Genomic DNA, 14431 nt, shown 5'->3' with positions numbered 1-14431 from the left:
GTTTTTTTACATATCCTTCTGGGAGGGAAGGAGAACTGCAGTGTGGTGTTTTCCAGGCAAGTTTCTATGCAAGTGAGGTTTGCAAGACCCCACTGTAGTTATCAAATGGCTGGAAGTTCAAAATTATTCTTCTTTCACCTTTCAAGATCCATCCAGTTACTTTTTTAAAAAGGAGATACGTGGCTTTGCTTCTAAGTAGACAGTGTGCAAGTGAAAGACTAGAGCTGCATCTTCAAAGCTCCATGTTCAAAGCCGCAGGAATCAGCCCTGCCGGAGCTCTATGCCATGTACCAGGGTTGCCTGAGTGCCTCTTGCTTTTTACTCCTCAGTAGCATTGCTTCTCAGATGCTCATGGTACATGGTGTATGCTGATGTATGCTATGCAGTCTTTTATTGGTTCCCTTCTTCCTGGGATCTGAGTCCCCCATGGTCAGCGAGTGGTATCTGGGGACCCTGAGACGCTTGTATTTGCACCAGGCATAGGCTTTTGTTCACCAGTGGTGTAGATATTAGTTTCTCCAAGTACAGCATTAAGAGAAAGGAATAAGAAATCTTCATTCATTGATACCCTGGCAAGAAGCAAGCACAGCATTGTGCAGTACAGCTGTTTGAGAGTCTGAGCACAAGGAACAGAGTAAGGACCAGTTCTTTAGACAAGAACATCCATCATGAATGTGTCTCTTGTCTGTAGTGTCCTGTTGTGTGTGTTAGACATTTATTATGGTTGCCTGCTTTCTCTGTGTATTTGAGTTCTACTTGTCACCTGGGACACGTGCCATCTCTGAATGCCCACTGGGAAGTTTTCCCATCTGCATTTTCACATTGCAATGTTACGGGTGCTTCACTTGGACTTGGTGAGTCTGTGATGCCAGAAGGCATCCTGCTGGTTGGCTCCTGACTGCTGACTTTTCAGGTCCGCCATAGCTGCCATATGTAAGCTCAAATCCCATGTGGGTCTGGCAGAACCTCTCTTAATGGGCTGTGCCTTCTGCTTGTGGGAGGCTGCAGGTATGGCTCTACACTAGGGCAGTCACTTTGTTAAGGGAAGGTGTGTTTGCCAGTTGTACCTTGGTACTTCATGCTTTCCACAAGATCCTGCGAGCAGTATATTTATCCCCATTCACTTGGTTGTAACTGACATTAATTTTTGTAAAGAAGGGAAGAAAACCCCAAGCTGATCATCCAACTCTGTCTTCCTTTGAGCCATATCCTGTGAGCCTCATGGATGTTCCTTGTGATTGATGTAATCTAATTAATGTCCATAAGAGACATCTGAGTTACAGTAGGGAATTTAATAAGATGAGGAAGCCATTGAGTTTCGAGTCTGAGAGTGGTTTGTGTCAGCAGAGGGGGGGAATGGAAAGCAGTGTGACAATGCATCACATCCCACTAAGGCCACACCATGGACATGCGGAGGTACAGACCAGCTTCTCCCATGTGTGGTTTGCCCTCAGCAGTCCCTGGGAGCCAGGGCAGAGCTGGTGAGCTTCTGAGATGAGCCCTTAGTGTGCTTTCTTCTTCCTTCACTAGGATGTGCCAAAAAAAGGGAGGAAAATCTCTGGGAGGCCAAGTCATGCTTTAGCCTGGTGAGCAATGACACAGTGCAGTGTGCTGCTGCTGGGCCTCCTGAGATGCTCTGTATAGAATATGCCACTGCGGCGTGACAGCTGTCAGAGGGACAAGTTGCTCAGTGTGTAGCTGCCTTTGCTGCTGTGTGAAGATAGCTGTGCCTTTCCTAGACATCTTTATCTCTCCTTGCAGTTCCTTCTAGGCTTTGCACGAGAATCCTGCAGCTCTTAAGAAGTCTCTTCTGGGCTGAGTGATAGCTGCTTTCCCTCTTCTGTGTTCCCGGCAAAAATGACTGATAGATGATGGCTTTTGAAGAGATACTAAATGTTGCATTGGAAGTTGGTGCCTAAACCATAGTTCTAAGAAAGGCAGTGACTCACTTATAACTCGGTGGCACTGGCTCAATCAGATGGCTGCTAAAAATAACCCACCTTCTAATTCCACACTCGATCTCTAATTGGTGAAGTATTCTAATTTGTAATCTGCAGATAGGGCAAGGTCAGAGATTTGAAGTGAAATCTCTGATTTGCCAGTTAGGAGAGTTGGTGTTTGGAGGCGGCATTCTGGGGGGAGACTAGCTCAGAGTGATGGCGCTGGCTTTACCCTGAGCTCCTGCTGAAGCTTTTCCCCAGCCAGATGCTGCAGGGTGCTGTTTTGTCGGCATGCTTTTTTGATAAAGAAAGATGCCCTTATTTCTCTATCATGCTAGTTCAGCAGACATTTGTATTATGATTCTGTAGTAATATTTTACCTACTCTTTGTTTGACCTCATCAGGTTCAATACTCTCCTCTTTCCAACAGTTTACTTTCTTCCAGTATTAATGTCATTTCAGCTAAAAAAAAAAATAAAAAATGACCTTTTCCTTCTTGTCTTCCATTTCAACCAATACCTGATAGAAACAGTAGTTCCTTCTAGTTCTTGTCATCATTAGTGTTTCAGATTTTAAAATAGTGCTCATGTGCACCAGAATTACATGGGCTGTATTCAGCACACTTGGCTCATCACGCTGGCTCCTGTCTAAACTAATTTAAAGGAAAGCACATCCATTAGGGAAGAAGACAGAAAAGCCACTTATAAATGTGATAAGGTTGGAAGATGTGACATGTTGATTGATATTGGTGATGTGGTCATGATCCTGAATTTATTTTAAACATTTCCCTGTATGGACAACTTCCCATATCGACTTTGCTTACCCTATGCGTATACTCAGGAACCCGCTCACTGGCCTAGCTCAGAAGAAAGCTGGTAGTAACCTTGTTTTGTGTGACAATCCGTTGCTCTCTAATGGCCTAAGCTTCTCACCACTTTTGCTGGACACCTGAAAATTGCTTTGAGCATCTTCTGGAGGAAAAACAAGAAGCCATTTAAATGGCAATGGTGTGTTGTGAGTCACCCAAGCTGCAGGAAACAAATCTGTGTAATTCTTACAAACATGCATTGTTTCTGTTTACCTGGACACTTGGTTTAGGCTTTTCAGCCTTCTGCAGCTGCCTGTAGTTCATAGGCTTTAGAAATGCTATTTTAATGCTGGTGATAGACAGCTGCAATACGTTTTTCATAGGACTGTATGCAGAACATGTAAGTGCATAGGTGGAGTTTCATAGTGTTTCTCCAAAATTCTTGTAAGATGTTATTTTGAAGAAGTAAAGGATCTAATATGGAATGGGACAGAAAGGGTCAACACTTGATTGCAGAATAAAGAACAAGGGCAGAGGGTGAGGAAGCAGGAACCAGTGGACACTTGGTTTCTTGTAAGTGTAAGAAAGGAATCCACAGTCGTGTATTCAGCTCATGATCGCATCAAGAGGCTATTTTAGGTCCAGTGGGGATGAATGGGCTTTTATAGAACATGGTAAGGAGTGCCTTGTATGGGGGCTCAGTGATGCCAGCTCCTTCTTTTCTGGTGGCAGAGTGGAGCTATGGGGGAGGACGTGCAGACTCAACACACGCCTTGCAGCACACTTACATGAAATAACTGGCTAATGAAAGGAAACTGTTTTTGCTGACACTTCGGTGCTGCCAGTGCGTGTTGGTGTCAGCCCTGTGTTGCATGGGGAGCTGGGGCATGGGAAGCCTGGCTGTTTGTCAGCCCTCTGAAATTGGCTGCCTGGTCTTTAAACTGCACCAGGGACACTTGAGATAAGAAGAGAACATGCAGCCTTTTTAGTGTTACTGAATGCGCTGTGACAGGGTTGTGGCTGGGAGAGACCATCTTGTTCTGGTGCTGGAGGGAAATTAATTCTGTTCAGGCCCGGACCCTCTCTGTGTGCTTCACACAGCTTTGCAATTTAGTGATAATGCTATTTCACTGGGGTTCTTAGAGAATCAGAGAATCCTTAGAGTTGGAAGGTACCTTTAAAGATCTAGTCCAGCTCCCCTGCAACTAATGGGGATATGCACAGATTGATCCAGTTGCTTAGAGCCTGATTGAGCTTCATCTTGAAAGTCCCCAGGGATGGGGCACCTAACCATATCTGTGGGCAACCTGTTCGGTGTCTTACCATCCTCACTGTAAACAACATTTTATCTAACCTAAATATACCCTTCATAGTACAACTGTCACATTGAAATTAATGGTAAATGCTGTATTTGTTTCTCTAGCTGGTCTGTCAAATCAAGGATCTGGTGACTGTGACTATGCAGGTGTGAACCTGAGGAGTGATTAACACCTGTTCTGCTGTTATCACCGGTCTGACTGCAGTGCCTGGGATCATGGTGGTACCACATACAGTGTATTGCTCCAGTAAGGAGCAGTGCCAGCGCCACAGAAGTTATCTGTGTGTGTGAAGCAGATGGAAAGTGGGCAAGGGGAAGTACTGCTATCCTTCCATTGCACAGAAGGGTCAGGTGAAGAACTTAAACACTTTGACTTTCTGAACCCCGGCTGGTGAGGACACCTCTTAAGTGCTGATATTTAGGGGGAGAAAAGATGAGCACTTGTGCATGTGGGGCAGTGGATCCCACAGCTTGTTATCCTTTCTAAAGCACGAGCTCTTGTGCAGGTGGCAATGCTGGTCTTCCCCCTGAAAAAGGAAGCTCTTGTTTGGTGTCAGCTGATGTATAGAGAAGGCATTAGTATGGAAAAAGACTGAAAAAGCCATAAAATGTTCAGGCATAGGGTGTCTACATTTGCAATAAAAAGCTCTCACTGAAAGCTGTTGCAGTTCAATGACCTGTATGTAGTATTCCCCTGGATTTAAGATTTATTTACAGTTTAACTCTCTTAAATTCAGGGACTTCAGGTAGTTATTTTTGCATCAGCAGGTCAGGTTATTTCTAAACGTGGGAAAACGTGGTTGAAAACAGAACTTAGTGTCAAACACGTTTGTAGAAGAATCAAGTAGAGAATGCTTGGTACATTGACCTTCTTGCTGTGCACTTGAGCTTTTGAAGAGTCTGGTTTGGAGCTCTCTAATTTCTGCTTTGTGCAAGTTCTAAGGAATGTAGTTTTTAGCTATTTCCTTAGAAGGAGCTTAACAGTATGTCATAGTGATGCAGAAATCTAGATTTCTTTTTAAGATTTCCAGAGTAAAGATATGTTGTAATTCTTTATTTACAGGCTTAAGTTATTTAACCCATGAGTCATTCAAAAGAAATACATTCTGATGTGCACCAATTTGGAAATTTCTTATTCACACAAGGACAAAGAGGCAGTGATTTCATACATCTTCAAAACACAGAATCGTTTAGTAAATACTATGTTCTTTTCACTCTGGCTTAGGAGGAATGGTTTGCCTAGCAGCAATTAAACAATAGTGAAAAACGTTGCTTAGGCGCCTGTTGTTCATAAATAGCTTTCACAAATGTTATCCTCTGATGTACTGGAAAATAAGTGATGTAGCACAGGATTTTCCTAGAAATACATCATTGTTATCCATGTATAATACAGAATGTGAGCAATGTCCTCATTGAACAATAATGAAATTGTTTTGTTTCTTTGCTATCTTGTGTTGTAAATATTTACACTGCTTGAGAAACACAGGCTTTCTTTGTCTGCAAGTAAATGTATGCATTTGTTTTTAATAGTCTTTATTATTTTGAAGATAAAGATACAGGGCAATTTTCCCCTTAATATCAGAACTGAGATTCTTGAACCTTAAAATGATTATGGTAGAGAATGGAGATGATCACAAGTTATAGGTCTTGCCTTACATCAGTCGTATTTGCAAAGGTATTTTGGCGCAGATGTCTCTCACTGGTCTGTATGTGTGTTTGTATTTTTCAGTACCTGCAGGAATAGATGTGGTGCTGTTGCGTGTTGTTATCAGACTGAATATTATGAAGAAGTAGTCATTCCTATAATAAAGAAAATATTAGTTTGAGCCATGGGATCTGAATTGGTTTCTGAAGTGTGGATTCAGTGCTGATTCAGAGGGAGGAACGTCTGCACTAGAAAAGGACATGAATTTTTCAGAAAGCCAACTTCTGGTTACTGTGTGGGAGTTAAGGGGATCATGGCCAGCAGTGATAACAAGGCAAGCCCTGTGTGTGCTGTGATACTGCATCCTGCCTGGAGCAGAGCCATGGAGACTTGCAGATTGCTGCATGATCCACGTGCCAGACCTGTTCTGTTGGGAAGCACCCCCGGGCAGGAAGATGTGCTTAACATAAAGGGGTGAGGTGAAATTCTGATAGCTTGGGCACTACAAGAATTAACCACTCCCAGTATAAATGGCTGTGAACTGCAGCTGAGCAGAGATCACTGCTTGCCGACCTAGAGCACATCAGCCCTGGCTGTTGCCCTCTCAGTCCCCTCACCCTCAAGGGTTCTCAGCAAAAGGAGAATGGAACTTCAGCTTTACCTCTGCATCTTTTTTCTTGTTGTAGTCAGAGACTGTCCCTGCAATAACCTCTGTTTCTGAGGTGCAAATCATGCTCATCTTCCACTGAAAACAAGAGAAGGGATTGATAAGAGCTCTGGGACCATTATTTACTGATCCTGCAATTTAACAGCTTTCTTGTCTATTTCCATTAGGCAGAAATGTTTGTAGAAACAATCGTATTTGTATTTAGAGAGGAGGCAGCCAGAGCTGGCAGACACCCCTCTTTCTTTTTGCTGTGTGTAATCTGCAGCTGTATGTCCCTGTGTCTTGAGAAGCTTTCTAAAGGAACATCTGGGATATGCAAAAGGATCTCTTGTCCCCTTGCTAAATCTTCCTTTTCAGCTAAGCAACAACATGATTTTAAAAAAGAAATTAGAAGAAAAATATTTTTGTTTTGAGGCTCATTATTTTTAGTACACTTGCAGGTGGAAGAAAGGAGGAACTGAGATAATAAAGTGAGAAGTTGCAGCAGAGTTAGTAAACGTTGCAAGATATATGCACATAGGCATAGCTGTAAATAGCAGTAATTCAGAATTAGATCTGTGTAGAGCAAGGTCTGAGTGTAAGGGTTCTTTTCGCTTTTGACATTGAACTAACCCTGAAATGCTAAAGGTTCTGTAGGGAAAGTAGTGTCAGTTTCTCTCCATTCTCAACTTTAGCTTTCTTGATTAGATTTGACAAGTTAACAAATGCATGTGAAGTGCATAAGCCTTGATGACATCTCTTAAATGGTGCTGTTAACAAAGTACTGATTAAGCTTCAGTAAAACAAAATGAAGCACAGATGCAGGATCCGCTTTTTGAAAATGCACATCTGTCATCTCTAGGAAAGAATTATGTAAGCTACATTAGTAGGGGAGGAGTCCTGACAAGCTCAAAATAAAATAAATAAAAGCTTCAAACTGGAGCCTGCACAAGCTAATAGGATTGGAGATATTTGCAAATATGGAATATGTAGCGTACAGAAAGTAGCATATTATAGCATATGTATAGGCCACAGAATGTCAGGACAGGTAAGCAAGAAAGGTGCACACATTTGCTGGGTACTGCATGGGTGCTTCTTCTAAATTTGAACACACACATGCACACACATGAAAGAGATTTTTATGCTCATGAGACTTTGAGACTTCACATTAAGGCCTCCAGCAGAAAAACAAATTCTAAAGCTGCATTAATAGATTATTCTGAGTCTCACTTAGGGAAAATAAGCAGTACACCATCTTTGAGCAGTGTGTTTTTCAGAGGGTTTCTATTCCTGTTTGGGTTGGGTTTCATGCTGTGTAGGGGGGAGTTCACAGCAGGCACTCACAGCAGTGTTCTACCAGCCTTCAGGGCAGCAGTTCCCACCCTGCAGCTGGTGCATGCCCTGAGCTCCACCATTCCATCAGCTCCACTGCAGGGTATTTGTGGCATTGTATAGCGCTGCAGTGAATGGATTATCTGGACTGCAGTGATTTGTGTCTTTATTTTTAACTTGCACATCCCCCAGAAGATTGACCTATGTGTTACATCTCACTGTCATCAATGGGAACTAACGGAATTGAAGAGAAGTGTAAGAAACCTCGAGGCAGACAGGAATAACTCTCAGGTGAAATTTGTTCCAGTTCTCGTGTTAGCAGCTATCCTCTTGCTTATGCCACAGGTTACAAGGTTTATCTTTCACGCACATGGTGGCAGATTCTTTTATAATCCAGGGGCTCTATTCTTTAAATAGGGAAACAGCTGAGATATTTGTCTATTTTTTTTTCCTCTGAGCAATGCAAAGTATGTGCTTGCACATCCATACATCCGTAGGATGCTTTCCTTTTGGTGCAGCCTATTTGTGTCTGCAGCCAGTGCCACAACAGCTCAAGAGCTTCTGCTGGACTTCTCCACCATGTGCTATGTAAAATGAGAATATGTTAAACTTTGATGTTTAAATAAGCTAATAAGATCTGCAGTTCATAATCCATATTTTTAGATTCCTTTGGATATCAAACTGCAGACAGGAAACTATTATTTGTGTTCACTTGCCCTGTCTAGAACTTTGATCTAGACCTAGATCTCTCTTTGATGTAGATCTCTAGATCTGAATCTTTGTTTAGCCTTTATTTTGGAACACGTGATGGACAGAAAAGCTGCAGTAAGTGGCAGGTTGAGACAGCAGCATGCCTTCCTGTGCCTTGGTCCTTCCAGTAGAACATCTCATGGAGCAGGCCAGCAGTTCACAGAGTATTAGGTTCCCTTTGAGGCTGACATGTGTCCTGGTTTCCTCTGTGAGGCCTGGTTGGGTGGGTGATGGAAATGGGATTGCACATAGTCCCCCAGCTACTTTTGCTGTGGTGAGTCTGTCGTGTACTCGATGCTGATGACCCAAAGGAATCTGATTTTCTGTTGCTGTCAGGGGATGCAGTATTCAGGGGGATAAGTAGGAGGAAATCGAGCTATTTGCTACCTTCAGGGTGTGTGCAGCTGTTGTTTCAACGGGAAGAGGTGCTTTGGTGTTAGGATTGCTCACTTTGTTCAAGGGAAGCCTTACACCTCTAGCTATGCACTATAATTGGTGGTTACAAATCCTGAGTAGAAGGGAGAACCTAGGAATTGTCCGCTTGCCTTAGCATTGCCTGCTGGGAGGCCCTTCTGGCAGGCCCCTGGTTTGATGTGTTTGCAGCTTTCTTATGTCTTTATTCTTCCTGTCCCTGGAGGTGTTCAAGGTGAGGTTGGATGGAGCCCTGGGCAGCCTGGTATTAGGTATAGAGATCTGCAGCCTTGCCTGTGGCGGGGGAAATGGAGCTTGATGGATCACTGAGGTCCCTTCCAACCCAAGACATCCTATGATTGTCACATGCTGAACTCACCGTGGAGCCCATAGTGTTAATTCAGCTGTGGAAAAAGTCTCACAGAGCTTGTCGCAATTAGCTTTTTACAGACAGGCACTGCTTTTCTGGCATCCTTGTCAGTATGCGCTTGGCACTGCAGATGGTTGACTTGTGTAACTTTATCCTTTAATTAGTGCTGTGGAGCTGAGGTGCTTCAGGTTGGGACTGGCAGGCCTCGAGTGTGTGGTTGTTAGGGTCCTTCCATGCTGGAGGCATACGGTGTAGCATCTGGGGTAAGGTTAGAGCTTTTCCTAAGCTGCTATTGAACAAAGGCAGGCTTTATTGAGTGTCTACCCAGCTGCTCTATCAGAGGAAGGCTGTTTTACATCGTCTTTGAATATCTAATTGGATTATATCTTTCAGAGGATTCTAACATGCTATCTGTAAAATACCTGCAGAAAAACTGGTCTGATTTGTTTGTTGGAATCAGAGGGATTTTAGCTGTGTTTTCTACTAAATTTCCTTGCTCTCCTTACAGCAGTAAAATGTCCTTGTCTGCAAGACCACAATCCATTTTGAGGGCTGCAGACTGGGCACTGTTTCCACACCCCTTGGCTCAGCTGTTGCTGACAGTAGTACAGGACATATTACCTGACAGTTTCATTGGAGCTTGACGATCCCTGGATTTCGTTTATGTTTTCTTGGGAAAAAACCTTTAATTCCTGCTTTGTTTATTGCAGTTTGCTATTCCGGTCTCAGCCTATGCTTATCTCTCTTACGGCATTTACAGTTTGGCTCCTTTAGCTGATGAAGCTAAATGAGTGTGGAGGACTTGGAGAAGTTCAGGGTTCTTTCTCTTTGTGCTAGAGTTGCATTTCAGTAGTGCTGGTAAGTCCCATGTTTGCCTCTGTCCTTCAATAAGGAAGTGTCCTTGCTGTTGCTTGTTCACACTTACAGATATTTTTATTTTTTTAAGATCAGTATGTTTAGAAGTTACGGAGGTGTTGCCTTACGGTATGCTGTCTTGGCACTAATGAAAGCAATATAAATCCTGACTAGGTGTCAGCAACACTCTTGAATTTGGTTGATCACTCTAATGGACATCCAGCATCCTTGGGAAGCAGAAGGCTTTGCCTGTGGTTTTGTTTTTGCCCATGATGTGCTGTATGACCTCTGACAACTCTTTTCCCACTCACTAGAAAGCGGATACTGAGCCATCATTCCCTGCATAAAATGTCTTGGGATTAGCGTGTTGTGGTTTGGTTTTTTTTTCCCCTGTTTAATCAAAAGCAGACAAAGATCCCGCAGCACTCCTGTGGAGCCTGGTAGAAATAGGACCACACCAGTATCTTTTGTATAATCAACCTGGGAAACTCGACCTATCTTTATAACTTCCAATTAATTAAATATTCAAGAAGCAACATATGCTGTATGTGCTAAGGGTATGGAGTGCTGGGTTATACCACTTCCAAACTGTTAAGCAGTGTAATATATAGGACATCTATCTATTCCTTGTTTTCTGGCAGATTAAAAAACGAATCAAAAAGTGGAATGTTATGGAAACGTAAGAACAATGCTTCATCCAGTTGCCTCACTTTGTCTCCACTGTGGTAATTCCTCTCTAATCATTTCCTTAAACACAATTGATTGTGTCTAATTTGCAACGGGGTTATGTTCCAACTAAATGCTCCATGAACGTACACGTTTCAAAAAGCTTTTAATCTAATAGCAGGTATGGCTAATTATGCCCCTCTTTCAGATTAGTTGCCAAATTTGGCAAATTTACGTCTATTACTGTCTTTTCTATGTGTAATGCAGAAGGATAAATTGTGTGTAGCCCGGTGAATTCCTGATTCCCAGCAAGGGATTTTGATTATAATGCTCTCTAGTTGCTTTAAGAAAGGAAAAGCTCGCATGATGTGTCTTTCTATTGTTGGTACATGTTTGGATTAATTATTGGAGCCAAATGCAGTGGTTAAAAACACACAGCACTCAGCCAGACTGGGGACTGTACCTGAGGCAGTGTAAGAAACTCCTTGCACCAGCCTCGCTCTCTGCACCTCATGCAGCACTCCTGCTGCTCAGCATGAAGAGCTGCTCATCCGCCTACTCCTCTCTACCCACACAGTCTCAAGCACGAGCCCTGCCCTGTGTCCTGCTCTTGGACCACTTCCCAAACTGTTGATAACTTACTTATTTATTTGCATAACTGCGCTCTGGCCTTTCTGGCTGTAGCTTTTGAAAAGTTCTGTGTCTTTTTTCACCCAACCAGAACTCTTTCTTGTTCAGAAGGCAGAGAGAAGGCAAGAGGTGCACCTTAGTCTAACTGATGGCTTAGTTTTGAAAATAATTGCATTTCAAAATATTTTGTGGGTTTTTTTATTTACTTTTAATTTTTTTTTTTTAGGTGCAAGGCCTGACAATGGCACTGAATGAGCACTGCCTTCAAGACTCCTTCCTGTAAGTGATAGGACCAAACAAGGCGGTGTGATGAACATGCCACTGCATCAAATCTCTGTCATTCCAGCTCAGGATGTTACCTCTTCCAGAGTCCCCAGGAGCAAGACCAAAGACAAAGAAGAACAGGTAATGACAGATAAGTTCTATTTTCATGGAAAGTTATCTGAAGATAAAAAGATTGGGAGTAACAAATCAGATGTGATTCTGATCCAAAAACCCAACTCCTTGCAAAATTGCTTCTTTAAGAGAAAATGAATGTTAACCTAATTATTTCTAATTAGCATTCTAATATTTGCCATTTCAAAGTAGATGGCTGCAAAATACATTGTCATTAAAGCTGTAGCAGGTGTATTTTCCTGAAGATAAGATTTGTATTCTTTACTTGGGAGCAAACATGTGAGTGAAGTTTTTGGTGGTCTTCTGATACTACTGAGAAACGGAATGCAAAAATCTGAAGTATCTAATGGTTGCAAGAATTTAATAAGCTGCTTAAAAATAATTATTAAGGACATAATGTTTATGATCTTTGAGTATCAACCTTATTTAGACTCTGGGCTGTGTCTCTGTTCAAGCCAAATATCTTTGTGTGTGTCATGTTTTAGTGTATGCTAAAGCTGCATAGAATTTTGCATTATCTGCCAGTTCCACGGAAACCATTTAATGTTCTTACAGCTTTACCCTAGTACAAGAGCAGTTCAAAAGAACATTCACATTGTGGAGCAACTGCAAGGGCAGGCTTGTTCTGTAAACTAGGAGTATGTATTCAGCAGTGGTCAGATTCTCAGGAGACGTAGAGCAGTGCTCTTACAGATTGGGCACAGCTGAAGTATAAGGGACCACAAAGGCACTGTCATGTTATAGGAAGGGATTCACTGAGACTAACTTTAGGTAGAATTTTAAGAAAAAATGTTGTTTCTGATGTGTTAGGAAATTCTGCTCTGAGAAGCCCTTTCACCCATCAGCTGACCAGACAGTTCCTACATAATTTTGTGGTTTGTCAGCAAAAAATCTATTGTCTCATGGTTGTGTTTTTGGAGTTTTTATCTCATGAAAAATCTTAAAATGGATTGTAGTCCTTCACATTCTTAAACCAGTAATTAATTTCCTGGATTCCTGAATCCAGGTAGATTGACTTGGCACTAGTTTTGGTTGCCAGAACAAGGCAAGAAGTTGTCTTCACAGTTGAGGTGCTTTAAGTCATTGAGGCATCTTGTCTCAGGAGTCCGCCAGAATCTCTTGCTTCCTAACCTATGGTAAGTAACAGCAGTCCATGAATGCTCTGGGCAGCTCTCTGGGTAAGAGGACTTTTGTGTTGCTTCTTTTGGTCTCCTTCCATAAAGAAACACTGTGCTCTGAGAGAGCATGAAGCAGTTCCCCTGTAAATACATGATGGTTCTCTGAATTGGCTACTCTCCAGTTAGGTCATGTGAATAAGAAGGCCGATCAGATTAGAATGACCTGTGGTAACTGTTTGACCATGCACTGAGTTCAGAAGAGAGAGTCCCAAGTCTCTTTCTAAACCTTCTCTTTTGTTTCTGACACAGCACCTTCAGATACAGGGTGCAAGAGGAAGAAATTATAGAACATCACCACTGTATTTTCAATCATTTCAGACCACCCGTGCTGTGTATGAGGTAGATATCCCTGCAAGATAAAAGGTACAGTTCTCTATTGAGAAAATTTGCTTAGCGGTGGCAGATGGTTTTCCTGCCTTGGATAACATCTGCAGTTCCAGAGAGACACCAGGTAAAACTAAGAAAGAAAGCATTTGCACTGCAGTTTTGTACGTTCTGTACAAATTAGGTGAAACTCCAGAGCTCCTCTCTTTCAGTAGTGTAACTTTCCATTATGCAACACGGCTTGCAGTTACTTCTCTGTGTTGTGACTGGCCTGGACACCATTCTTGCATGGATTTCTACAAAAATATGTAATGGATTTTTAGAAGCGAGTGAAGCATTTTACGGTTTGATTTAAGTACCTCAATTTTCTTTCCTTTCCTTTACTCTATAATAAAGTGCTCCTTACTTCTAATAGCAGTAAGTGCCTCAGGCCATTGTGTACACTGTGGTCTTAGAAAGTTTTGAATAGTGCAAAGCCACTTGCCAATCTGAACAAAATCAAACAAACCCCAAATTGCAATCACAGTCAGTATTACCTTTTAAAAGATAATATGGAGGTTTACTGTATAATAGCAGGTTCTTAGACGGAGGGCATCTCCAGGTGTGTGCTTTGTAGACTGAGTTGACTCTGTACACATCTGTCTTGTTTATTACCAAACTTGGCTAAAACCAAAGTGTATGAAAGTTGAATGTCAGCTAACAGATCAAAGTTTGGCTTACTTTTATTCTTGTTTTGGTTTACTTTTCCTTTGGGAACTTGATATTTCAAACTAGTCCATTAGCTTGTCTGTACCTGCATTAGCCGTTCAGAGAAAGAGCTCAAGAAGCACAGTAGCAAAAAGTGAAGCACCCATGTGCCTAGAGAGGGAACTTTGTCAGTCTGAGGAAAGTTAGTTTTTTATTTCTTCCCCAGAAGGATGATGTTTTATTTCACATTCTCCTATCTTTTGTGAATACAGATGTTTAATTTTCCACATTATGTTTATAAGTACAGAGAGAATTTTGTCCAGCTGAATAGTTCAGATTTCTATTTGCGTTCTTTCTTGCTTCTGATCAAGATGTAGCTTTGATATTTCAAGTTAAGGCTTGACTGGTTTTAGTAATGGTTTTCCTTGCTACAAGAACAAGTTTTCTGGACTAGTGGTTTGGGACTAACTGTGAA

The 14431-nt window shown here is 42.1% G+C and overlaps 1 protein-coding gene across 17 annotated transcripts in view; it reads left to right on the top strand.

Moving 5' to 3' along the window:
• Positions 1-14431, top strand: part of MARCHF8 (membrane associated ring-CH-type finger 8) — an 89214-nt gene that overhangs the window by 14827 nt on the left and 59956 nt on the right. For 15 of the 17 annotated variants that reach the window (XR_014948659.1, XR_014948658.1, XM_085554515.1 and 12 more), the window contains one exon: positions 11598-11776. Coding sequence is in view for 15 of the 17 variants with exons in the window: in XM_085554515.1 (XP_085410641.1) it covers positions 11681-11776 (96 nt within the window). In the remaining 2 variants the exon portion in view is untranslated. Of the gene's footprint in view, positions 1-10779; positions 10801-11480; positions 11501-11597; positions 11777-14431 lie in introns of those variants that run through there. The other 2 variants (XM_085554508.1, XM_085554509.1) reach the window with 2 other exon arrangements.

The sequence above is a fragment of the Coturnix japonica genome, chromosome 8 (genome assembly GCF_054131305.1).
Source record: "Coturnix japonica strain WE chromosome 8, WE-NBRP24, whole genome shotgun sequence".
In the NCBI taxonomy this organism is placed as follows: domain Eukaryota; kingdom Metazoa; phylum Chordata; class Aves; order Galliformes; family Phasianidae; genus Coturnix; species Coturnix japonica.
The sequence above is the reverse complement of the archived record's forward strand: the minus strand, read 5'-3'. Positions and strand labels throughout refer to the sequence as shown.